Source organism: Urocitellus parryii, chromosome 6, assembly GCF_045843805.1.
Source record: "Urocitellus parryii isolate mUroPar1 chromosome 6, mUroPar1.hap1, whole genome shotgun sequence".
Lineage (NCBI taxonomy): Eukaryota > Metazoa > Chordata > Mammalia > Rodentia > Sciuridae > Urocitellus > Urocitellus parryii.
The window spans coordinates 9,196,480-9,223,487 of NC_135536.1; the positions used below are offsets into that span (position 1 = coordinate 9,196,480).

The 27,008-nt window shown below is 43.7% G+C and overlaps 1 protein-coding gene across 4 annotated transcripts in view; it reads right to left on the reverse strand.

Annotated features, from left to right (window-relative positions):
• Nucleotides 1-27,008, reverse strand: part of Ak7 (adenylate kinase 7) — a 61,851-nt gene that overhangs the window by 18,154 nt on the left and 16,689 nt on the right. For 3 of the 4 annotated variants that reach the window (XM_026399429.2, XM_026399427.2, XM_026399425.2), the window contains exons 5-12: nucleotides 24,036-24,146; nucleotides 18,561-18,641; nucleotides 15,965-16,053; nucleotides 13,359-13,449; nucleotides 11,593-11,670; nucleotides 9,211-9,360; nucleotides 3,175-3,303; nucleotides 2,268-2,397 (exon numbers count right to left, since the gene is read on the reverse strand). In XM_026399429.2, coding sequence (XP_026255214.2) covers nucleotides 2,268-2,397; nucleotides 3,175-3,303; nucleotides 9,211-9,360; nucleotides 11,593-11,670; nucleotides 13,359-13,449; nucleotides 15,965-16,053; nucleotides 18,561-18,641; nucleotides 24,036-24,146 — 859 coding nt within the window. The remainder of the gene's footprint in view (nucleotides 1-2,267; nucleotides 2,398-3,174; nucleotides 3,304-9,210; nucleotides 9,361-11,592; nucleotides 11,671-13,358; nucleotides 13,450-15,964; nucleotides 16,054-18,560; nucleotides 18,642-24,035; nucleotides 24,147-27,008) is intronic. The other variant, XM_026399428.2, reaches the window with a different exon arrangement.

The window sequence follows — 27,008 nt, forward strand, 5'->3', positions numbered from 1 at the left end:
GGGACCTGAGCTCAGAGCAAGGCAGGGAGAGACTAGCGACTTTAAAGTGGAAGGGGGCACAACAAACTAAGGAGGAAGAGTCAGGGATAAGAGGGGACTGTACTCAGGCTGGCTGAATATCCTGCACTGTCACACATCCCACAAGGGAGGTGGCAATACTGACACCTAGGGCATGCGATGAAGTCAGGACAGGGAAACTGGGTCCCCAGCCAAGGGGGAGCTGGGCTGGAAAGAGGAGCACCTTGGGACAAAGGTTGGGAGCCAGAGGACATCTCTGGATGGCCGTGGAGGGCAGTCAGGTCCTGTGCCCCAGGGCATGCAGTGGATGGGTACCAGTGCAGACTCAGCAGAACCCAACACGCTGGGTTCTGATGCAGGAAGAAACATGAAGCGCCATTACCCAGCATGGCTCCCACCTCAGCGGCCACAGATGCCTCTGTTGTATCCCCCCACCTTCCGCAGGCTCCACGGCCCTAGCCCAACCCTGGAGGATAAGAAACAGCCACCAGTAAGAGGGGCGGAGTAGGGAGAGGAAAGAAAACAAAGGTGGTGGGGAGGAGGGCCGGAGCTCTGATTAGACCCCCACCAGCCCCCACCAGTCGTACCTCCTGGACCCCTGGACCACTCTCCAGACACTCTCCAGTGATGGCTGGAAGGAGGGTCTCAATCAAGTATAAAAATGAGAAGGTTTTCTGCTTTCCTGCTGGGTAGCAAGATCCCCCAGAGATAACTCTCAAAATCCAGTTTGTGAAAATTTGATTGTCAAGGACTTAGAGCAGGAGTAAACACAGGTGTTACTGGCTTCTTATCTGAGAGTTGCAAGAGGACAGGCCTGGAATTCCAGCCAAGGGTGGGGAAAGAATGAATCCAGAGTTTGAGTTGAAACAGAAACCTTCTGGTCTGGAAGTGTGCCTCAGTGGTAGAGTGCTTGCCTAGCATGTGGCATGCTGGGGGCCCTGGATTTGACACCCAGAAACCGCCCCTGTAAAGTCCTTGCTTAGCATCTGGATGGCCATCTTAAGTGACAGCTGCCATTTTAAGGAAAAAGTTTTGCTTTTCTGTTCAAGGGCATTTCTGAGAAAGGCTCACCACTCCCTTATACCAACCCAATCCCTAACTACCTTCATTAGGACCCACAAGGCTCTTATTCCTGAGCCTGCCCTATAAAAGTCTGGGAACCCAAGCCTGTTTTGCCTCTCTCCAATATAGAGAGATGGCCTTTATTTGTCAGCTCTGACAAATAAACTCTCTTGTGTACCTCTGCCTGGTCTCCATCTTTCATTTCTCATTTACCCGACTCTCGTTCTTCGATTTCCCTTCAGCATCACCCCCAAGCAATAAATAAAAATAAACAAAGAAATAAAACACCTTACTGTGATTCGTTGGTTCAATAAACTGGTTAATAACTAATTATCAAGTGAATAAGAAAACTTTATTTCTTCCTACGTGAATTATTGGTTCATGTTATCCATTTTTCTAATTGAATTTAATGGGGTTTTTTTTCTTTTTCTGGTGGTAGTATTGGGGCTGAGCCCCGGGCTTCATGGGGCCTAAGCTAGTACTCCACCTCTGAGCTACATCCCCAATAGTTTTTAGTTTTGATTTTGAGACAGGGTCTCCCTAAGTTGCCAAGGCTGTCCTCAATCTGCAATCTTCCTGCCTCAGTCTCCCGAGTTGCTGGAATTACAGGAATGTGCCACAGTGTCCAGCAGAATTTAAAGATTTTTCTATTAGTTTGCCTGAGTATTTTATAAATTTTTTAAAAATATTTTTCTTAGTTGTCAATGGACCTTTATTTTATTTATTTATAGAGCACTGAGCCACAATCCCAGCCTGGTATTTTATATATTAATAAAATCAATTATTTTATTGGTGGCAATTATTTGTTTTCTTGGTTTGTCCTTTGCTTTTTAATTAATGATGTTTGATACCTATAAAATATATATGAAGAGACATTTGAATTTTGTGTGTGGTGATGAGAACCAAATCGGGGCCCAGCATCTCTTAGGTAAGTGCTCTACCACTGAGCTACCCACTAGTTTATGATTTTTTTTTTAACTTAGAAAGTTCTTTCCTATCCTATTTTCAGACAGTCACCAAAATATTGACAATGATGTTTTTCTCCCTGGGAGGTGAGATTAGAAATGAATTTTCTTTGTTGTTATCATAACTTCTGGGGTACTTCACTTTCAGAAGCAAACAGGTAGTCTTTTAAAACCAGATTTGAAAAGCAGTCACCATTGGCAAGCTGTGTGCTGCAGCCTCACCTGCATTCTGCTCCATGCTTTCCTTGATGCCATCCAAGAGCTCCTGAGCATCCTCCACGTTCTCCTCCTCCTCTTCCTCCTCGCCCTCGTCTTCTCCATCCCCTACCTCCTTAGGTGCAACAATCGCCTCCTGCAGACCACAGGGATGTTCAAATTGGACAGTGCTCTGCTTTGCTTTGCTCCTCACAAATCAATTGCCCAGTGATCCTGGAGAATGGCTGGTGCCCAAATCAGGAATGTAGTCAGTGACCATGCAAAGGTTTGTCGAATATGTTTGTCTACAACAATGTATGGGAGACTCAAGGTCTTTCCTACTCTGCTTTTAGGAGACTATATTTCTGTGCTAATGCCAGAATTGCCTAAGAGTCAAGTCCTTTCTAAGGTATTTGGTTATATCTTACTTGAAGGAAACATATTTTGTAGAAATCAAGACTTTAGGCTGGGGCGTAAATCAGTGGAGCGAGGACTTGGGTTCAACATCCAGCACCAGATGAAGAAAAAAGGACTTTTAGAAATCACTTCTGGAAAATTTTCTCAGTAGCTACCATTTCCAATAAAATGATGAAAAGCAGTTAAGGTTCTGATAACACCCTGAGAAACATACTGCAAGAATGAAAAGCAAAAAACAAAAAGCTTAATAGTATTCCAGTCAGCAGAGAGCAGACAAGATACACTTTGAGCAAGAGCGGGAGGCCGACTAAATTTCAAGGACAATCCATGAAAGATGCTTCTGTTTCACCGAGGAAAGCCCCACGGGAGTCTGGGTTTTCATAACCGGGGCCAAAACCAAAATCCAAATAGAAGAACAAATCTCTTTGACAAGTCAAATTAGTTGCTAGAATATTACAGCACTCGGAAAAAGCATCTTTTAAACTTAAAAATCCCCAATAAAGTAGTTTAGAATTACCAGTTTTGCTATGGCTTCGGAAATCACATCCTTTATTTTGATGTGATGTAGTTTGTAATGCTTGGCCAGCTCTTCAGCAATACTGGATTTTCCCACAGCAGGAGGACCAAGGATACAAATCTTGATTGGCTGAAAAAGGAGAACAGAGAACATACAGTGAGTCTGAATGATCTGGGGCTACACATTCAGGGATGTGCCTTCTTCAATCTCAGGACCCTGCAGCTGAGGCTCCTTCCTCCATAGAGACTCCAGAGCCTCTGCCTCCAGGCCCTGCCATCATGGTCATGCTGTGTCATCCTGAAAGTGCCTGAGGGGTTCACGTCCTGGTTCAGGTTCATTCCTTCAGCAGGGATTCAATAGCATTTACTACACGTACTGACCTGGGCCTGGGGGATACGACACTTGCAAGATTCCCCCAGGAACACCCCGAAAGGACTAAACAGTAAGTGCTTAGGCATCAGGCGCTACCCGTCTCTTCTGTATGCGCCACTGTCAGGAGCACAACCACAGCAAGTAATCCCCATCCAGTGCACAAGGGGCCTGCCTTATTGCCTGAATATGACTTGTTTTTATTTATAACACAGTTCTCTACTCTGATTTTTAAAAATACACTTATTAAAATAAAACACCATTTATTCTACTGAAAAACTTGCTTGAATGCTATAGAAGCTCTGTGGCATTCATAACCAGTGAGTAAACGTTTACTTCTAACAGAAATAAAAATATCAGTAGTAAGTAGTCATTTCTTTTAAAATAGTCCAAATAGTTGTGAAGCTGAGGCCCAGTGTTTGCAAGGTAAATTTTAAAATCATGCCCATGAAAAGAATTTCCATGGGTGGGATATCTGTGTGCCGAGTGATGACAGATTTCACCAAGTGGCAGGCAGGAGGGAGGCAGGAGTAGGGGAGGCAACGCCAGAGCTCAGTCCTGAGGGCAAGACTGGGCCCTGGATGGTTTTGGTGCCAAGGCCTGAGGCCCAGTTGTCAGCCGGGCAGGTTTATGTGCCTCACTGACCATGTACACAGGATGGATCCTGTCCCTTGGGTGGGCTCACCTTATCCAGCCAGGTATGAAACCAGGAAGCAATTCACTCACTTTTTAAAAATAATTGTGATTTTAATATCTGATTTTATAAATTGGTAAATACTATAGGTACAAATCCCTAATTATTATATCTAACTTATTTTTTTTTAAAGAGAGAGTGAGAGAGGAGAGAGAGAGAGAGAGAGAGAGAGAGAGAATTTTTATTATTTATTTTTTAGTTCTCGGCGGACACAACATCTTTGTTGGTATGTGGTGCTGAGGATAGAACCCGGGCCGCACGCATGCCAGGCGAGCGCGCTACCGCTTGAGCCACATCCCCAGCCCCTATATCTAACTTATTTTAATGACAAATGAACTTTCACTGTTTTAGTACTGACAGCATATAAGATGTTGTCTTTATTTGATTTTTTATTAGAGCTTTATAGTTACACACAGTAGCTGGGTTCATCCAGACAGATTCAGACCTGCGTGGGATGAGATTTCAGTCACTATCCCTCTTTTTCCCTCCCCTCCCCCGTTCTCCTTTCTCTACTACACTTCCTTGTGCTTGTTCGTCTATTTATTTATATCTGATCAATTCCTTTGATTTATGCAAAAAGGTAAAATCCCTGTGGCATATTTGTGTATGCATATAATACATTTTTAAAGAATCCATCCTCATTGCCTCCCCTTCCCCACCCTCTGCTCCCTTCTCCGTCTCCTCCTCCTCCATTACTGCTCTTCCCTTTACCTTCACTATATACTAGGCCTCCCGCCCCTTTCCTTTATTTCCCTCTAGCTTCTGCATCTGGTCACTCATCTACTTATAAGGAGAAGCATGGCTGCCACAGAGCTCGGAATGCTCCAAGTCCACAGGTCTGGCACTTTCCTCCCCTAGAGCGGATAAGCACGGCAGCCAAGTCGGCCCAGGTTTGTTTGCTGAACATTGATCAGAACAAGGGGAGTGGGATGAGCTGCTGTTGAGTGGCTTCCTCTGTGTGTCTCTGCAGCAGTGGTCACCCAGCCCTGCTAGAGAAGCTGCAGTCATGGGAGGGCATGGCTCGAGACCCCGTCCTGGATGGAGGCATGGGATGCTGCTGGCGGAATGCTTCCTATGCCAGGCCTGGCAGCTTCCTATTCTATGCTGCTAGCCAGTGCCCAAGGATGGATAGACTTTGTCTAGTTTTTTTTTTTTTTTTAATTTTGAGGTGCTGGAGGTGGAAACCAGGGCCTTGAGGATGGTAGGCAAGAGCTCTACCCACCACCAGCCCTCTGTTTAGTTTTTAGATACACTATTCCTTCTATCATGTTCTGTGCAGTCTTGCTAATCAGAAACCATATGGTCTCTTTAAAGTGTCTTGTCATATCTCTAAGCTCATGCTGCTGTTTTACAATTGACCTCCAGAGGAAAACACTGTCTAACACCTAGGGCTGGCTGGGCACTGCCTCAGGATTATCTCCCCATCAGGGAATGCTGATACTTACAGGGATCATGATTTCTTCTGCTAAGTTTTTTTTTTTTTTCTTTTTTTTAAGAGACAGGGTCCTGCTTTGCAGCTCAACCTGGCCCCAAACCCTTGGGTTCAAATGATCCTCCTGCCTCAGCCTCCCAAATGACACCAGCAGCACAAGCTACCATGCCCTGCGGAGTATCTTTTACTTATTCTTAACTGTGAGATCGTGTTTCTTAGGGTAGGTACCATGGGAACACTGCGCTTGCTTAGCTGCAGCTTTCCATGAACAGTAATTGTGATAATGGTGACCCTTTTTACTCACAGGCTATTTTACAGTTTCAAAGCATTTTCTTACGAATGACCTACTTTCATCTTTAGAACACTTCCCTGGGATTAGCCCAATGATTTGGGCAGGTGCTGCATTTATCCAACTTCAGAGCGGAGGTGTAGAGGCACTGTGGTGAAATGAGACAATTCTTACTAAGTCTGCATCCTAAGTTTGAATTCCTGAGTAGTTGTGTGACCTTGAAGAAGTTGCTTCATCTCTCTGAACCCCAGTTTCCTCATCTATAATGTAGAGATAAGAGTACCTATCTGAACATGAGGCCCTGAGTTTGGTTCCCAGCATCACAAAAACAAAAAACCTAAAACAAAAAACTTAAAACATTGATTATGTGGGGAAAAAAAAAACCTTCTAGAGCTGATGAATCCACAAAATAGCAGGATACAAGGTCAACACTGGTAAATCAATAACTTTCCTATATTCCAATAATGAATCTGCTGGGAAAGAAATCAAGAAAAATATCCCATTCACAATAACCTCAAAAAAAAAAAAAAACCACTCGGGAATAAATCTAACAAAGTAGGTGAAATACTTCTATAATGAAAACTAGAATACTGTAGAAATAAATTAAAGAAGACCTTAGAAGATGGAAAGACCCCTCCCCATGTTCTTGGATAGACAGAATTAATGTTGTTAAAATGGACACATTACCAAAAGCAATATACATATTCAATGCATTCCCCACAAAGTACCAATGACATCCTTCACAGAACTAGAACAACAACAACAACAACAAAAACAGTCTTAAAATTCATGTGGACGAATGAAAGACCAAGAATAGTCAAAGCAGTCCTGAGCAGGAGGAGAGACACAGGAGACATCACGACACCTGACCTCAATCATCTACAGAGCTCTAGTAACACAAGAGACACAAAGAGCAATGGAATAGAAGACACAGACACAAATCCACATAGTGACAGTCATCTGACATTCGACAAATATGCCAAAAATACATATTGGAGAAAAGACAGCCTTTTTAACAAATGATGCTGGGAAAACTGGATATCCATAGGTAGAAGAATGAAACTAGATCCCTCTCTCACCTTGTACAAGTCAAATCAACATGGATTAAAGAATTAGGAATTAGACCAGAAACTTTGCAATTGCTAGAAGAAAACCCAGGGTCAGTGAATTGGTGCAGGCATCGGCTTCCTTAACAAGACTCCTAAAGCTCAAGAAACACAACCAAGAACCAAAAAGTGGGATGCCAGCAAATTAAAAAGTTTCTGTAAGCAAAGAAAATGAGTGCCCAAAGAGAGAGCCTACAGACTGGGAGAAGATCTTTGCCAGCTACTTCTTGCAGAGAATTAATATCCAAAAGGGAATTAATATCCAGAATATATAAAGAACTCGAAAAACTTAACACCCAAGAAATGAAATAACCCAAACAATAAACTGGTAAAGAACTACACAGACATTTCTCAAAAGAAGAAAACAAATGGCCAACAAAAATGTGAAAAAATGTTCCCAGCAGTCAGGAAAATGCAAATCAAAACTACATTGCACTCCAGTTAGAATGGCAATCATCAAGAACACAGATAATAATAAACGGTGGAGAGGATGTGGGGAAAAGATACAGCCATACATTACTGGTGGGACTGCAAATTAATATAACCACTTCAGAAAGCAGAATGGAGATTCCTCAAAAGACTAGGAAAGGAACCACCATATGACCCAGCTACCCCACTTCTTGGTGTTTGTCCAAAAGAACTAAAATCAACATATACTATAGTGATACAGGGACATTTAGTGTTTATAGCAGTGCAATTAATAAGAACCAAATTATGGAACCAGCCCAGGTGCACAACAGATAAATGAATAAAGAAAATGTGAGAGCTGGGGTGTGGCTCAGTGGTAGAGCAGTCGAGCTGTAGGTGCGAGGCCCTGGGTTCCACCTCAGCACCACATAAAATAAATAAGTAAAATAAAGTTGTTGTGTCCAACTATAACTGAAAAATAAATATTTTTTTAAAAAAATGTGATATAAATACACAGTGGAGTTTTACTCAGCCATAAAGAAGAATGAAATGATGACATTTGCTGGTAAATGGATGGAACTGGAGAACATCACGCTGAGTGAAATAAGCCAGACCTAGAAAGCCAAGGGTCAAATGTTTTCTCTCATATGCAGAAGCTGGAGTAAAACAAGGGGGGAAAGGGAGGACAGATTCCACAAAACAGAGGGGAGATCAGTGGAGCAGAGAAAGGGACTAAGGGGAGAGGAGAAGGGATGAGGAAAGGGAGGAATTACAGAATGAAATTGGCCAAACTATGCTGTGTGTGTGTGTACGAAAGTATCACAGTGAATTCCACCTTTATGTATATTTATAAAGCATAAATAAATAAATAAATAACTGGAAGACCAGTAGAGGAAGGGGAGGAGGGTAAGGGAGGAGGGAAAGGAAACAGGAGGTACTGGGGACTCCATGTGTGTGTGATCATGTCAAAATGAACCCTACCATTATGTATAACTAATAATGCACCCATAAACACATTTTTGAAGAACAATCAAAGGGCTGGGGATGTGGCTCAGTGGTTGAGTGCCACTGAATTCAATCCCTAGTAGCCTCCCGCAAAAAAAAAAAATCAAAACTAAAAAGAATATCTAGTGTAGCTATTTTTCACCACAAAAAACAGTTAAGTATGTCAAGTAATGCACATTAATTAATTCACACATTCCATATTCCACAGTGGATACATATTTTGAAGCATCAGGCTGTATATGATAAATATATATATAATTTTTATTTGTTAATTAATTTTTCAAGAAGAATACCTACCTTGAAAGATTCTGAGTATTAAATAACCAGTGAATCCTCTGGCCAATAGAAAGAAATCGAAGTAGTTTACAGACTTCTGCTAAGTCCAACCTACCCTCCCCTGAAACTGGCCAGCCAGTAAGATACCTGGGTACATTTCCTTGCATAGACAATTTTGCCACAATTATTCTTGAGCTCACCATCATGCTCAATTTGCATAACTCTTACTTTCAAAGCTCACTTTAAGATGTTTAATGTTCCACTGGCAATATTAATGTAACTAACATGCATGTAAATTGTCAGACCTGGACAAATTTGTCAAATTTAAAAAACAACTTGAAGTTAGATGTTTGGATATTTGAAAAAGAAGACACTTTGATTGGTATAATCGCACCCAAAGTCAGTTTCTTTTATTTTGCTTAAATCAGAAGTTTAAATAAGAAATGATTATAGTTACCAATAATCCTCTGCTTTGCTTGTACTCTTTGAGGATATTGTTGATATTTTCCACAAATCCCGTCTGGGCAACCCATCGGATATTAAAATTCTCCTTCACGAAGAGCGCTTCCATTTTTAGGTTGACCAGCAAATGATCAAGACACTCTTGCTAAGAGTTAAAGTAAAATTAGAAATTTACCTTTTTTGTTTCATATTGACAGTTATAACAGATCCAAATCACTTCAGTTCTTGAAGAAAAACAGAATGCATGCATTAATTAGGAAGTCAGTTCATCCAGAGCTGGGTACTGCCAGGAATATGATTATTGATAACAGGATATGATTATTGTTTATCTTGTGTGCTTCGGGGGTGGAACCCGGGCCCTCAGGCATGTGAGGCCTGTGCTCCACACTGAGCTGAAGGCTCAACCCTGAAGCACTTCCACTCCCTTTAAATCATTTGGGGGGCAGTACTGGGGAGCAAGCTCAGGGCTTTGTATGTCTCAGACAAATGTTCTTTCACAGAGCTACATCCCACCCAGTGCTTTAAAAAAAAAATTAAATAGCATCTACTTTTCAAATAATGCAGTCCCATGGTTTAAAATCCAAAAGAATGATAAGTATAACAGAAAACAATCTTTCTGTTCCCCAAACATCACCCACCCAGCTCTGCTCCCCAGAGGCCACCAGTGGTATCAGTTCTTACAGCACCACAGCTGTCTATCATTCTTGGTGGTACTGAAGATTGAACTAGGGCACTCTTCCACCTAGGTTTTTCTTTTTCTTTCTTTTTTTTTTGTGGTAGAAGAATGTAACAGGGATTGAACTCAGGGGCACTTGAACACTGATCCACATCTCCAGCCCTATTTTGTATTTTATTTAGAGACAGGGTCTCACTGAGTTGTTTAGCACCTCACTTTTTGCTGAGGCTGCCTTTGAACTCATGATCCTCTTGCCTCGGCCTCCCAAACTGCTGGGATTATTGTATGCACGCCACTGCACTAGGCCCCACATGGTCTTTTTTATTTGTTATTTTGAGACAGAGTCTTGGTTGCTGAGGCTGAAAAACCAGCCTCTACCTCAGAGCAAAGCCTGTCCAAGGAAGGAACATGACCTTTGTCCTTGTAAAGACCCACAGAGCACTCCTAGGCACATTCCCACCCTGCTAAGTTGTTTATCTACAAATAACAGGAGAGATCTGCTGCGCCAGGTGTCCCTGACTCAGTCAGGCTAGGTGGGGATCCATAGCAACCCCCTAGCAACCACCAATCAGCATGAGACAGGGAAATACCTGGGATGCCAGATGACCCTCCCAGTGGTTTATGGTGGTTGATAACATGTTGGGAAACCATGTAGTTCAGCATGAACACCCCTCTTGGTTTAAACCAATCAGTTCAAATGAATACCCCTTTTATACTGACCAATCACCCCTACCCAACTTGTTCCCGCCTGTGAATGTGCTAATCATGTTTTAGAGTTTTTATTTGATTTTCCCGAGGTGTGTGATGATTTGCTAAGAGATGCTATGATGTATGTGGGAGTCCCTGCCTTCCCCAAAGAATGTATAAAACTGTTGCAAACCTGGGCTCGGGGCCTCTCAGCGTCACCAGTTGCTGTGTGCTCACGGAGGACCAAGCTAGCTCGCAATAAACACCTCTTTGCTGCTTACATCGATCTTGGTCTCTGGTGGTCTTTTGGGGGTCCCGAATTCGAGCATAACAAGGCTGGTCAAGAACTTTGAATTCTCCTACCTTAGCCTCCTGTGTAACTGGGATTTCAGGCATGTGCCACGGTGCCCTGGCAAAATATCACTCTTAAATATGTAAATACAGTGCTTAAGCCAGGTGCCACCCCACATGCCTCAGCATGTGGGAGCTTCACAGGAGGCTGAGGCAGGAGGATTGAAAGTTTGAGGTCAGCCTCAGCAATTTAGTAAGACCCTGTCTCAAAATAAACAGGGCTGGGTATGCAGCTCAGTGGTTCAAGCCCCAGTACTTAGGAAAAACAAAAGAAAGGAACAAACAAACAACAACAACAAAAAAACCAGATTACATCTTAAAGCAAGCTTAAAGAAGCTCACCACCTGACGACAAGCTATTTGTTGTTGTGATGTGATGAAAGGTTGGAATCTCACTCAGCTCATGGAATTTTAGAAACAGGCCAAGGTGAACACACCCAGTGTTTGGGTAGCAGTTTACACATCAGCGTTCACACACCTTCTCTGACTACGGCCTCTGAGGGGTTTTCACAAATGAAAACTGAGGCTAGAAGAGGAAGCTGCTTTAAGTAGAGCACCTAGAATAGTGCTTTGCAGACAGGCCTCCACCCACACCCTCAGGAACCAGCAGGGTTTAGAAAACAGTTTTTTTTTTTTTAAAAAAAAGAATTTATTATATACTAACTTTTAAATCCTTGATTAGGTAAGCATTTTCTTTGGGTACTTTCTGGGTTTTCCCAGGGCCGGTGTGTTTACTGATGCACTGTTAGGGAAGAGTAGAGATGTTATTTAGTTTATATAAAACTTCTCAAATGAATGTGAACAGAACTGAATATTTATATACTCCAAAATAGAGTGCAGGGCATAGAGGGTACATAGTTAGTCACTTATTCTGAAAATATATTGGAGATAGAGATGAGTAAGGCCCAGTCTCTGCCCTGGAGGAGCTCCCAGTTTGAAAAGGGAGACAGACACAGATAATGCTCTTGCAGCTCAGCAAAGGAGGCTCTGTGCCACCGTCTCACTAAACAAAAATCACAAGAGCCCACTGTTCCAGACTGTACTGTGGCACGAGGCCCCAGCAGACCAGACCTAACCAAAATGGAGTGACCCATGCTAAGTGCCACCCAATCAAGCTGAAACAGGGAAGCAGATAGACCCAAACAGAACTATTTTCCCCCAAACAGGAGATTCCTGTCTACCAGAGTCAGCTTAATTAAGGAGATTCCCTCTGCTTTAACCCTTACAAAAAACTAACCTGATGCTAACCCATAAGCGTTTGACTTGCTATTTGGTTTCCTTGTTCCATAGCCCGTGGGAGCCCTTGTTCTGTTTTGTAGAATGGAGGGTTTCCTGATTTCGTGAATTGAGAATAAAAGCTAATTACAACTGTAACTAAATTAGTTATGATTTTGTCCTTGACAGTCTGTGCTCCCCACTACCCTGACTTCACATGCTGAAATCCTAACACCTGAGATGTTGGATTTAGGAGGTGGGGATTGGGGAGCCCATCGGTTCATGAGGTTGGAGGCTCATGAATGAGATTAGTGCCCTGATAAAAGAGGCCAGAGAGAGCTCCCTGCCTCCTTCCACCACGTGGGCACACAGGGAGTGCTGCAGTCCGGCTGCAGCAAACTAAAAGGGGGGTGGGGTGACAAGCAACTGTGTACATTGATACAGCAGGAGTGGGAGCCATTTATTGTAGGACAGGAGGGGTGTATATACATATACTGGCATTACTTCACAAACCACTCCCTCTGGCAAAATGCCAGGTGTCATCCTGACTTGTTTACAGACCCTAACAGGGAGAAGGTGACATCTGTGAAGCCAGACAGCGAGTCTTCACCAAATCTATCAGCGCTTTGATCTTGGACTTCCCAGCCTCCAGACTGAGGGAAAAAGCCTGCCAAGCTGCAGTGCTGTGTTATAACCCCAGACAGACTCAGATACTCTGGGAGCATGGAAGAGAGGCCTCTGGCTGGAGGGGGAGCTTTGCAGGAGCAGGGAGGGTGCTGAGGAAGAGATCTGAGCCAAATCTTGCAAATGCAGAGAGAGGAGGCAGGCGGGGCAGGTCCACGGTCACACTCCCCAGGCGAGTGGTGGCATTAGCCAGCATGGCCTGGAGGTGGCCAGGAGGGCTGGTGAGCCTGGGCATAGCCATACTGTGAAAACAGTGTCTCCACACACACTTTAGGATTCCACTGTGTCATCCGTGTGTCCTTGGTGCAGTGACGTTTGTCCTCTCAGCCAGAGCCCTATGTGGTCCTTCCTGTTCCCCTTGTAGGCTGAAGGAAGGCCATTTTGGTCGTAACTCCCCCCACACACTGCAAATACAGAGTTCGAGTTTTAAGGACATTGTATTTTAGGAGTCCTCAGTCTTATTAGCACAACGAATTCCTAATATTTGTTTAGGGGTAAAGCTATTTAACAAATCACTCCAGAGTACCGTACCTTGACAAAGTCCTCCAGGGTATGGACTGATTCATCCACAGCCACCAGGTAATGGAGCTTTGGCACATGGTCTATTACGTTTTGTATCACTCTGCAGAGCAACAGAGAAGAGAGGAAAAGTTGAGGAGAGACAATGAACTAGAATTCACTGAACTCCACACCCCCAGACATGGCATTTGGAAGGTTCTCTTAATCGCCAACAAGATTGGGGTTGGCATCATTATCCAAGGATATCCTTGCACCCAAGGATGACATTTCTCAGGCTGACCACCTACGAGGAAAGCAGTGGAGCCAGCCTTTAAAGTCAGAACCGCCTGGCCCTGGATCTGGGCTTCTCCTAGTCTGCAGCACCTCGCCATCAAAAAGACCTAATCCCGTTAGGTCAGGAAGCCCCTGCCCACGATCTCCACGATCTCCAAGACTGCTTGGAGTTGTTGTCTGACAAAGTGAAACACCAATGCAGAGAAGCAGTATCTCAAGGAAGTCGCATAGCAGCAGTGACCAAGCCTGAGTGTCCCACTCTGAATGATTGACTGTCAACATTGTGCTTAACTCTAGCCAGGACTGTGCCGAGGTGCTCTGCCACTGAATCCTCACAACAGCCTACTAGACAGGCACTATCCCCATCCCCGTTTTATCAATGAGAAAATCCAAGTGAAGAAACCTTCCAATCTCCAGAGCTCTGGAGAGGGCAGAGCAGGGGTTGGGCAGATTGAAGGATCTGGAGAGAACTAGGGTTAATAGAAGTCCATCACAAGGGCCTCTCCACCCAACCCCATTTTAGCTTTCTCTTCAGTAAAATGAAAGAAAAATGCACACATCTAAATGAAACAATAACAGTTCATTTTACATTTGTTTTATATTTAATTTATCAGATTTTTTTTAGCGTCTTATCTTCTGTTAAGTATTTGGCAATCTTCAGAGAAATTTGCAAGAAGAAAACAGTGTTGCTGAAGAGGGCCCCAAGTTCCATAATGAGAACATTTTCACTAATTTATTGGGAGCAAGATGTTGTAGACTGATGCTGAGTATTTTGTCCTAAGAATGTCAAAGAGCCTTTCAGCCACATCTTGAGAACCCTGTTACACAATGCACAATGTCTGCAAAAGGCCAGGGCGGGTCTGGCTCCTTCGCTCCCAGAGTTAACGCAGGCTGGAGCAGATCGAGGTTCGGTGGAGTTGAAACTCGTACTTTAAGAAATTCTTTAAGAACAATAATAAAAATGAGGTTCAGGGCCTTGAAAGGCACGCACATAGGGGGATGGCGGTGACATCTAAGTTTCACTTGCTGCCTGGTAAATCTTTCTGGGACCATGACTAATCACTGTGGCCAGTGGATGAGGGGAGGGCGGAAACCAGCCCCTCACTGAAGGGCAGAAACTGTTCCCTCCCTGGGAGCGTGCCTGGGGTGGGGAGTGGGTCCCTGGACCCTGGAAGGCAGGGTCTTCTAAGGAGAAGGTCTCAGGACCTGCCTGGGTGGCAGGTGGGAGCCCCTGGGAATGGGAAAGACAGGTCAGCTAAGTTCTCTGAAGAAGCCACATCTGTACTGGAAACCTTGGAGACTGTCCAACCTTTGCTGTGTGGACCCTGCGGCTGTGGAGAGATGATTGTCATTGATCAAGAGTGGACATCATCTTGGGCCATGGTGGGCCCCTTAGAAAAACAACCATTTACTTTTAACCTCTGTGTGTGACCTAACATTCCCGTGACTATTAGGTAAACCTCTTGGAATGTATTGCTAAGCCTAGCGACCTCCAGCCTCCTTCCACCCCAGAGTGGAGTGCTGTGAGGTAATACCTGTTACCTGCAGGGAGAATGGGCCCACTGGTGTGTTTGTCGATGTATTGATTTATAGGTATCTTGAGTTAGTGTTCCTGGGCCATCGTCATTCACATTTACCTCAGAATAAACTTAAAGGCAGAGTTATTTCCTTAAAGGCAGAATTGTTCTTTTGAATTGGCACTTTACCTCCAGTTCATCATCTGATCTGTAGAATTTGGTTTGGTGGGCCTGACATCCCCATCTCATCTGGACAAAGGAAAGGCAAACTATGTTCCCAGAGTGTACAGAACAAGTTCTTTCTTTTCCAGAAGGGTCACTCTGCTGACAAAGTTCCCAAGAGATGAACCTGAACCTGTCATCAGAAGTACAGGGCCTGAGGGCTGGGGTTGTGCTCAGAGGCAGAGTGCTCGCCTAGCATGCGTGAGGCACTGGATTTGATCCTCAGCACCACATAAAACAAAGTAAAGGTATTGTGTCCACCTATAAGTAAAAAGTCAATATTTAAAAAAAAAAAATTCTAAAAAGTGGGGAGCGTTGAGGGCGAGGGTGTGGCTCAGTGGTGGAGCACTTGCTGAGCATGTCTAAGGCCTGGGTTCCACCCCCAGCATCACAACAAAATAAGACAAAACAAAACAAAAATCTAGACATGTAGACCTCTTAGTTAGATATAATTCTCATCAGATGCAAATGGAGATAGTAAGATGCCCCCTGCCAGGGTGTGGTGAAGAATCAATTTGACAACACTGCTGAGTTCTCAGTACAGATTAGTTAACAGACTGATACACAAACCATCTAGGAGAGTCCCCTTTCCGGGAGAATGCTTACCCTGCTAGGTCAAGAACATGAATTGCCGGAATTACATTTGTTCCATCTCCAAAAACAGGTAAAGCAGGAACCTCACCCAACCAAGCTATCTAAAAGAAAAAAAAAAAGAAAAGCATTTCCCCTGGTTCTATGGGTTTGACTGTGGCAGATCACGAGCTCCAGAAGAGCTGACCACCAGCTGAGAAATCCCCTCCAGGAGAGGCTTCATAAATCAGTCCTCATGACATTTATCTAGAATTCACTCCTCTCAGGAGGAATAGAGTGTAACTTCAGGACATTCTGCTAAGTGAAATAGGCCAGACACAGAAAGATAAGTACCTCATGTTCCCTCTTATGCGTGGAAGCTAAAAAAAAAAGAAAAAGAAAAGAAAAAAGTTGATCTGAATGGAGAATTACTAGAGGCTGGGAAGCAGGAGGTGGGTGAAGGGAGGTTGGGTTTGACCAGTTTGGGAAGCTGGTGATGGGTGAGGAGGAGGAACTGGGTTCTGATGGTAGTTAGATGTAGAGTGGTCCCATTTTCTGAGATGGAGCCCTGGAGGGGGAGCAGGTTTGGGGGTGACTGCAGCATTTAGGGCTGGGGATGTGGCTCAGAGGTAGAGTTAAGGGACTGAGGGGGCAGCTGGACCGGTAGAGCTGAAGTGCAAGAGAGAGCCTGGCTGAGGGGCTAGGTCTGGAGGGCACTGGTGCCCGTCCTGGGGGAGTGACCCCGGGAAAGAGCAAGAGGGAGGAGACAAAAGGTCGGCAGAGGCCCCGTAAGGCCAACACTCAGCGGTCAGGCAGGGAGGGGTGGCCGCGAGGGGACAGGACAGGGAGTTTTCTGTGGCTTATCCTCTCCAGCTGTCATATTTATTAAAAAATAAATCCAATCAGCCTTTCAACTACCCTCTTCCCTCTCTCTCTCCCCTGTTTTCTCTATCCCTCTTTTACAGCAAAATTCCTTTTCAACTCCTCTCCACCTGCTCCCTGCAGAACCCACTCCTGCGGGACTGTTGTCCTACAGCCTCGCAAAACCCAGTGGCCAACTCTCAGGTCTCATCTGACTTGATTATCTGTGGCATGTGACATGATTTCTTTCCTTCTTTCTCTTTATTGACTCAGCAGTGTGGATTTGAGCTCAGGGCCTTGCTTGCTTTGTGAGCGCTCCTTGACAGAGCTGTCCCCAGCCTTCATTCTTTCTTTTTAGATACTTTTTTGCTTGGCTCTCTCAATACTCTTGTTTCTTTTCTTACCTCCCAGCACTCCGGCAGCCTCCCCTCCTCATTCCCTCTCATCTCCCTGGAGCCCCTAAACATTGGAGTGTCCGACTCATATCTTCTCCCATTCCTTCTCCTGGTGAAGTCGTTGGGTCCCACAGATCTAAAACCTTCCCTGTGAGGCAGCCTGTGACATGACATGTCAATCCTGATCTCTGATCTCTCTTACGTCCAACCGCCTACTCTGATCTGTGCTTGAAATCAGTCATCTCCAGTCACAGGCCCAGACTGGACTCCTGAATTCCCACTGCATTCACCCTGCCCTACTCCAGCACTGATCCTGCCCATCTCAATAGCCTGCAGCCCCCATACGTCCACTGCTTACACCCAGATCCTTTTCACGGTCTTCTGCTTTCAGTCCCCTTTGCATTCACAGTCTGAGAAATCCCACTAACTCTACCTTCCCCACACACCCCGACTGGAACAATTTTCAGCATCACCACCGTTTCCACTCAGGTCTCAGACCTTCCTGGCTGGTCTCGCTCCCTCTCCATTCTGCCTGCCCCGCTATGGCACACCCTCACATAGCCGCAGAACAGGCGCGATCTTTTAAAACTTCAGATAGATTGTGACTTTTCTGCTCAAAACAGTCTGATGGTCAAAAAAGTCAAAGCTCTCACCGTGGCTGGGAACCTCCTGGGCCTCCTGGTCTTCCTGCTGTTCCTCAAACATGGCCATCACATTTCCACTGGGCTCTTTGCATTCAAGTCCCACTGCCTGGAATGTTCTTTCCCCCAGAAAGCACCTTAGTGATTTCCCTCGTTGCCTTTCCCTGAGACACCACATCTTTACAAAGTCTTCCCTGAGCCATCACACAGAAGCCCTATCCCTGTCGCGACCCCACCCTGGCACGCTCCACCTTATTCTGTGCTGCTGGGTTTTGTAGCGGGTTTCAACTTCTGAAATGTCCCATATTTGCTTTGTTTACATCTTCATCTTCTTTGTTTTTAGCTCACCCCACTAGAAGTAAGCACCACAAGGACAGAGGCTTTATGATGTTATTGTGTCCCCTGTACCTGTAAGAGTTGGCACATGGTCGGCACTGAATATTTATTTCATCAATGAAAGGAAATCCATCTTTTCCTTTACCGTTCTCAGCGTGTGAACATAAGTGGTTAATAATGGCAACTAAGCTCAGGGGGTAACGGTAGATGCCCAAGTTTTTCCTTATTATGTGGAACTAGCCACCTTCAATCTGCATTTCCTTATTGCAGCACACTTTCTATTTATTATTTATTTGTGGTGCTGGGGATGGAACCCAGAGGCAAAGTGCTCTACCACTGAGGTCCACCCAGAGTCCCGCAAAATACGTTAAAATATCCATAGTCATTGAAAAGTCCTACCTTAAAAAAAGTGTGTAAGATGCCTTCTTCCACCCCATACTGAAGTCCGGCAGCAATAACATAAGTTGCAAGTTTTTTGACCTGTTAGTTAAAACAGAACAAAAGCTGTTTATAATGTTTACCAATCTTGTTGACTAGATCATTTGAGAAGTTAAAATGAGCACTGAAGGAAGTTTCATTAACTCTTCCAGGCTTCTTAGGTATTGTCTAGGACAGAAATAATGTTCTTTAAATGGGAGAACACACTTCTGCACTATTCAGGAATGTCTTTGACCACAATTAAAATTTAGTTGAATGCTGGTGCAGTGGTGCACACCTGTAATCCCAGCAGCGAGGCAGGAGGATCACAAGTTTGAGGCCAGCCTCAGCAACTTAGTGAGGACCTAAGCAACTTAGCGTCTCAAAATAAAAATAAAAAAGGCTGGGGATGAAGGACAGTGGTAAAGCATCCCTGGGTTCAATCCCCTGGTACAAAAAAAAAATTTTTTTTTTAGTTGGGAATCCTAATTCAATTAAAGCCAAAGCTATTATTTGTAAAAATGTAATACATGAAAGTTTTATCCTGGCACTGGGGGAAGGAACCTTTAAAAAGGGACCTTCTGTGAAGTTCTTTAACCACTTAGTAGCGGTGGAGCACGAGGCAAGTTAGGGGAGTTTTGGCTGGCATGGATGTTCACTCACCCGACCTGGATGGGCCAGGCACTGTGAGACTTTGCCTCAGTGGTGGTACTGGGGATGGAACCCGGGGCACAGGTAAGTGCTAGGCAAGTGCTCTACCACTGAGCCACACCCCACCCAGCATTTATCTGTGTTTCAATACTCATCACAGTGCTGAGAGTGGCCCAGGGCATATGGCTTTCTGGCATGTTGGAAGCTTAGGGCAGAGAGCATACCTGGGCACTGATCTTCCTCCTCTGTGCCCTCGCCACTCATATTCTAGTAAATATGTGACCTGGATGTGCTTAATTAAGAAATAGAGCTGGGAGCAATGGTACTTCTGTTATCCTGGCTTCTCGGGAGGCTAGGGAAGGAGGATCATTTGAGTCCAGGAGTTTTTTGAGGCCAACCTGGGCAACACAGTGAAACACTTTCAAAATAAAAAAGTAATAAGGATAAAAAAGAAAAAGAAAAAAAAAAAACCCCAAACAACAAATCGAACCCCCAGATAACCTCGAGTAATTAATTGTTGGCACGATGTTTTTCTGTGTTGCTGATCTAAGGTTCCAGTCTACAAGGAGCAGTCACCTCTAGAGGGCTCATGGGCAAGTGCTCCAGCCCTTTCCACTCAGCCTTGTCCCCAGCCCTTCCAGGGAACACCTGACTTCCAGACTTCCAGAGGCTGCCTCATTTCAGATCAGAACTTTAAAAACCTTTGGTCTATTAGATGGCTTTATGGTGTGGATGTGAGGTGTCCCCAACCCTCCTCTGTTAATTCGGGAATGATCAGAGGTAAAATAACTAGATTACAAGAGCCGTAACCTCATTAGACCACCCTGGTTTGACTGGGTGGTAATGCAGGCAGGTGGGCATGGCTAGAGGAGGTGGGTCACTGGGGCATGCCCTGGCAGGTGCATCCCCCCTCCCACCCCCCACTTCCTGGCCTCCATGCACTGACAGCTCTCCTCCATGACCGCTGCCTCCCACCAGGGCCCAGAGCACTGGAGCTGCCATCTGCACTGAGACTTCTGAAACTGTGGTCCTCATTCCTACCAGTGGAATAGCTGAGCAAGGTGATCTTGTTCCCGGGTTTCTCCTAAGTGTCCTGGGTAATGTGACAGCAAAAGATTCCCCAAAGGATTTTAAAAGCCTATGTGCATGAGATAATCTTGCAGATCCTCTCAAGCCCCAACTAGATGGGCATGCATTTGCTTTCTGGGAAGAAATTAAATAACTGTTGAGGTTTTAGGGGGTGGGTGGGAGAGTGCAGCTGAGAATTTAGGGGATGGGAGAGGGCTCAAAACAGAAGGGATAAAACTGAGGAAGATTCTAAACATGGGTGTGGGGGTAATGCAAGTTTAAAAAATGCTCTTTTGGGGAAGATGTTCTGGGGGGTGATATTGGACAAATCACATTGTTACATTGTGTGCATGTGCAGATATCAGCAACAAATCCTACCACTGTGTACAACTCTAATGCACCAACCAAAAATGTGGGAAAAAATGCTCTTTTTTTCACTCATTCTTTCTGATAAAATGTTTAAGGAGGAAATTGGTTTCAGTAAAACATTCTCGTTAACAGCTTTATTTTAGGATGTTTTGAATCTTTTATGGGTCACTTTGGTCTGAGACTATGGTTTGGGAAAAGGTGCTGGGAACTGAGCAGGCTGAAGTTAGGGTTCAGATGACCCCCACTGTACTTTAAAAGACACATACCAGTATTTTGCTTGAACTAAGGGCTTGAAGGGGGTCTTCTGGGGAGATAGGACCCTTTAGAGAAGAGGAATAGAAGACTTGAGGGTGGATGGCATGGAGTACTGGGCCTCAAGCAGATGATGACTCTGAGCACTTCCCTTCCTGTGACTTCGATGGGCAAGGAAGAGTCGTGGGGGCTGTGGGTGTGGCTCAGCGGAGAGACCCAGCCCAGCAGGTGTGAGGCCCTGGGTTCCAACCCAACACACACACACACACACACACACACACACACACACAAAATAAAAAACAGCTAAATAAATGGTGGTGGTGGTGGTGGGGAGAAACAAGAAAGAAAGAAAGGCTAGCCTCATTTTAGGCTGGTATCAGAAAGTTAAAGTCTGGTTGGCTTGTTTGAATTTTGGTGAAACTTTGGGAATCCTGTTGGGTTACACGCACCATGTTATGGGAGAGACGTTTCATTTTCTTTTCTGTGCTAATGTCATCAAAGAATGCAAAATCAGGAATACACATATTGAACATTCTAGTCAAATCAAGTTTACAAATATTTCTATTTTACCTTTCTTTTTAAATTTTTTAAAATTTTAGTTGTCGATGGATCTTTATTTTATTTATTTTTTATATGAAGTACTGAGAATCAAACCCAGTACCTCACACATGCTAGGCAAGTGCTCTACCACTGAGCCACCCAGCCCTATTCTGCCTTTCAATAGCTATCCTGTACTTGCTTAGAGAGAAAACTCCTAAAATGTACCAATAACTGATTGATTATAGAAAATACAAATAGAACAAACAAAAAAGCAATTCTAATCTTTCATAATCCACAGACACAGGGGCCTTTTCTATGTTAGGCCTGTGTAACCCAGACAGTGGGAAAACTATTAGCATCAGACATTATTCTACAACATTCTATCAGAACGACAATTCTTGGTGTTGATTCTTCTTTGTTTTGTGTGTGTGCGCTTCAGATTGAGCCCAGGGGATCTTTACTATTGAGCTACATCTCTATTTTTTTTTTTTTGAGACAGGGTCTCGATAAGTTGCTGTCTAGCCTTGAATTTGTGATCCTCCTGTCTCAGCCTGTAGAGCTGCTGGGATCACAGTTGTGTGCCATCATGCCCACCTTGATTTACGGTATTAATTCTTAATTGGTTTTTGACAATTAGTTGGCAAATGACTGAGATCAAAAATAGTGCATTTATAAAAGATATTAAAAAATTGGGCTTTCGATGTAGATTGGTGGTGGAGTGCTTGACGGGCATGCATAAAGCCCTGGGCTGATCCTTAGCACTGGGAGAAGAAACAAAACAAAACAAAACAAAAAACAAAACAAACAAAAACAGAAGGAAATAAATAAAGCTGGAGATGAAAAGAATAGATTTTATTATTTGAAGGTGTTTGATTTTTATAATAAATATTAATGATAATAAGATGATGATATTTCTTTACTTCAGACAACTAGTTTTTGCATATGATCATTTATTTTAAACTAATGAATTAGACATAAATGGTCAACAATCATGAATTTTAACAAAACAATAAAGTTATGGAATTTGGCACTGGAAGAATATTAGAACATCTAATCTAGCCCCTTTACTTTATTTATTTTAACCCCAGAAGTTATGGGGTGGGTATGTGGCTCAGTGGTAGAACGTTGTCTAGCATGTGCAAAGTCCTGGCTTTAATTCCCAACAGTTAGAAAAAAAAGACATCATAACCCCAAAAGTTTAATGACTTGATAATGGTCATAAGCTAGTGGACAGAAAAGGGGATTGAATTCCTAATTCATTGCTAATGTCAATGTGTTTTTTATAGTCAGCCAGAACTGAGGACACTTGAACTTCTGTTGTAATATATTCCAAGACCACTAGGTGTCACCTTAGAACTATTATTCCTCATCACTTAACTGTGGGTCTAGAAGTGGGAAAAATGTAATGAAATCCTTAGAGGTTCTTGGGGTTCCATATAAGATAAATAGGGATGATGATAGAAGCACCTACTTCACAGAATTTTGTAAATTACACATGTGGTCCTGGAAGCTAAGCCCCTAATGACTTCTCAGCTATTACTGCTTCTTCATTACCAGGGTATTCCACCTTTTATGATGATAAAAGACAAGAAAAATAAAATAATTTTATGATAGATATATGTAAAAATGATACATTTGTTGCAACAGAAGGCTAATAAGCTATTATTATTATTATTATTATTATTATTATTATTATTATTATTATTTGGTAGTGGGGATGGCACCCAGGCCTTGTGCATGTAAGGCAAGTGTTCTACATGGAATAACACCCAGCTCTAATAAGCTCTTATTATTGTTTACATAAACTTCTCAGCCTTCAGTATGTTTTAATAGTGAGTGACTGTGGATGTGTCAAGATTAACTCTATGGATGATAGAGTTTTGGAGTTAGGGGGAAATAATAAAAGCAAATCCATAGGCCTGTTGTCTGATGGGTCTCAGTTTGAATCCCAGCCCCACCACTTTCCCATGGTGTCTGCATCCATGAAGGGGACAGTGGTGTCCGTGGACAATACCACTGTTGTAAGGGGTAGATCAGACAAGGCAGAGCAGTGCCCAGGATGGCTTGGCAAATCCTAGTTAACCCCTGGAAGGTGCCATCTCTTTATTTGCAAGATGAAGTTAATACACACTTTTCAGAATTGTTTTAAGAAACAAATGAGATAGATTCTGGGATCAGAGACAATGTAGTTCCCCTCTTTTCCATTCCAACTGAGTTATCTGCATCTTCTGGACCAGGGGACCCTTGGGATGTGCAGACCCCTTGATGGGTGAGGGCTTTACTTCAGTGGGCTAGTTGAGAGCCTGGGCCAGCACCCTAAGGACAGTATATCTTGGGGTGAACCTGAAGCTGAGAGATCTGTGGGTGTAAATACAAGGAAACTAAAACAAAGGTGTTTAAAGAATCGTGATGGTGTGAATAAAGCCAGGAGCATTTCCAGCTGTGCAGACAGAACTCAAAGCAGTAAAATATTACCTTAACCAGGTTGAGTAAATATGAGTGAGGAGGAAGCAGCCCAGGTACACTGCCTCAAAAAACCCTTTTTCTACCCTAAATGTTCTATGACTCCATACTTACATTTTTTCCAAATTTGAGAACCATTTTTTCAGCATTGATGTGGTCTGTAAAATTGGGATGATGCTTTCTTCTTCGATAATCCTCTTCAGTAAATGGGACCTCAGAATCATCCTACGAGAGAGAAAAGGTGCAGACCTAGTATATATGAGCTCTGCAGAGCTCCACAGCCCAGAGATGTGTTCTTTTAAGTTCAAATAAAGCTTAAAACTACTGCTCATCAGTAGGGTAACTGTGGTCAACAGCAATTGTATATTTCAGAACAGTAAGTATTTTAACATTCCCAACACAAGTGATAAATGTGTAAAGTGATGGATATTCCAATTACCCTGATCTGATTACATTGTATAGATGTTATTAAAATGTACCCTATAAGTATGTATAATTATTATCGTCAAATTTATAAAACTAAAAATGTATTATTTTAAAACAAACAAAAAAATCCTGCTTTTTAAATTTTTATTTTTATTTTTTGTGGTGCTGGGAATGGAATCTGGGCTTCATGCATGCCAGGCAAGTACTCTACCACCGAGCCATATCCACAGCCCACTGCTGTTTCTTTTAACAGTGATTTCATTTCTTGAGAACGCTTTAGGCTGCAAATTTAATAATTTAAGTTTAATCTCAGCAAATTAAAATTTTACATGTCTTTTATTTTGTAGAGACAGTGGCAGGTTGTTACTGGGATTCCATAAGGTATTAAATCCTTTCTCACTAGTCCATCTAATGTACACCCCCACCGCCCATGCTGCTGGGGACAGCACCTAGGATCTTGTACGTGCTGGGCAAGTGCTCCAACTTTGAGCCACATTCGCAACCCTTATTTTTAACTTAGATCATGTTTTTCCCCCTCTTGTCCACACGCCTCTCCCCTCTCCGCAATCACATGTTAATAGTAACATTACGTGTGTAAAGTTCAGTCTCGGGCTTTATAAACTGCCTCCATCCCATATAAGATGAAGTATCAGTTCATCCTGGAACTCATGGATCAGAAAAATCTAACAGTCCACTTTACCTGTTCAGCACCTTCAGCCCCTCCACAGTCACCCTCTTCAGGGTGCAGGCCTCAGAGGGATGCCTCTGAAACCACCCGCTTCCTGGGGACTCAAAAGGAACAACTGAGAGTCATGAAACTTCCCAAACACCTGTCCAGACTTCGAGGTCCTCTTTAAAAATGCATTGTACTTTATGATCTTTATGATAGTCCATTGATCTAAATTAGATAACCAATCCAAAGCACGTGAGCCCAGAGCGTATGACGAATACATCCAAAGGAACATAGGAAACAGGTGACTGCCCTGCTGTAGAAGCCCACTTGCACACCCGCGGGAGAGACGGGAGGAGACTCAGATGGCTAGAGCTGAACTGGGAATTGGCAGAGGATTAAGCAGGCAATAGCCGGATTATCAGGGTTTATGGCCATGTTAGTAGTTGAGGTTTATTCTGAGAGTGACAGAGGATATTGAATGGTTTTAAGCTTTCTCAGCAGGATTGCAACATGATCTGAATTATATTTTAACAAGATCTCTTAGGCTATATCGTGGAGAATGGCCCAGAAGAGTCGATGGTAGGCAACAGCCACACAGCAATTTTAAGTAGCCCAGGAAGCTAAGGGCTAAGGCTTGGGCCAGAAAGTTGCCAAGGACACAAAGAGAACTAGATGGCTTTCTGATATAATTTGGATGACGAGTTAATGGCGTTTCCTGATGGACTGGCGGAAGGTTGGAAATGAGGTTAGAACACTGATAATGGGGATGCCCTTGGGGGCAGAGAGAGAGAGAGAGAGAGAGCTTTTGAGAGGAAGATCAAGTTAAACCACCTCAATTCTGTGCACATAGTAGAAATTTGATGAATACGTACTGAATGATCAGATGTCCTCTTTTTAAACTTCATTTCTTTTCATTTCATTTTTGTAGTGCTAGGGGTCAAACCCAGGGCCTAAGTCTGTTGGGCAGGTGCTCTATCGCTGAGCCACATCCCCAGCTCCAGATTATCCACCCTCTCAAATTGGGTTGCCAGAAAAATACAGAGTACTCAGCTGAATTTGAATTTCACAAAAATGAATGATTTTCTATTATAAGTAGGTCTTTAATACTTACACTAAAAAAAAAGACTCATGATAAAAATCACTTGTTGCTTATCTTAAATTCAAATTTAACTGAGTGCCCTTGTTTATATTTTTATTTCCTGACTCTGGCAACCCTACCCACATGGGGTCTGGAAACAGTGTGATCAGCTTTGCCTTGGAGATGAAATCAACTTGGTAGCTCCATAGACCTGGATAACACGACACAGCGGCCAGCCTGCCTGAGGGACTCTCCTCTGCTCCCTGTGACTCTGCCTGTGACACCCCTCCTTGTGGGATTTGACCCACCCTCAGTCCCATGGCTGCAGTTTTATAAGGTGAACTGCAAGGTTCTGAGGCAGGCCCTGTTTGTTTGGGTTTTGTTTTACTGTGCTCTTAGATGTCTGCCAGGAAAGTGTTCCTCCACTAGGCCACATCCCCAGGCCTGGCCATAGGCTTGTATTAAAGAAAAGGGAGATGAATTTCTTTGGCCAGCCGCACTGCAGCCCATAAATTCAAATCAACCAGGACTGTAGATTCTGAGTGGTCATTTCTCTCTTCCTGCTTGTGAGGAGACCTGGTCGTGCATTTTCAACCTTTGCTACCAGTTGTTGGGTTGGGTTCTTTTGGTCCTTAATGGTCACTGTTACGGCAATAACAACATGGTACATTTCACTTTTCTTTTTTTCATAAAGAGATGGATTTTATTATGTGGCCTAGGCTAGGGACTTGAGCAATCCTCCCACCTCAGCCTCCAACTAGCTGGGATGACACCCGAGTACCCCACTTGACAATCTCCTTTCTAAAGGGTGGCTGACTGTGACCACCCATGTGAGTCACATGCTGGATACTTATCCTAAGTGGCCATTATTTGTGTCAGCCAGAGCCTGTCAGTTTTTCTTACTCTGGAC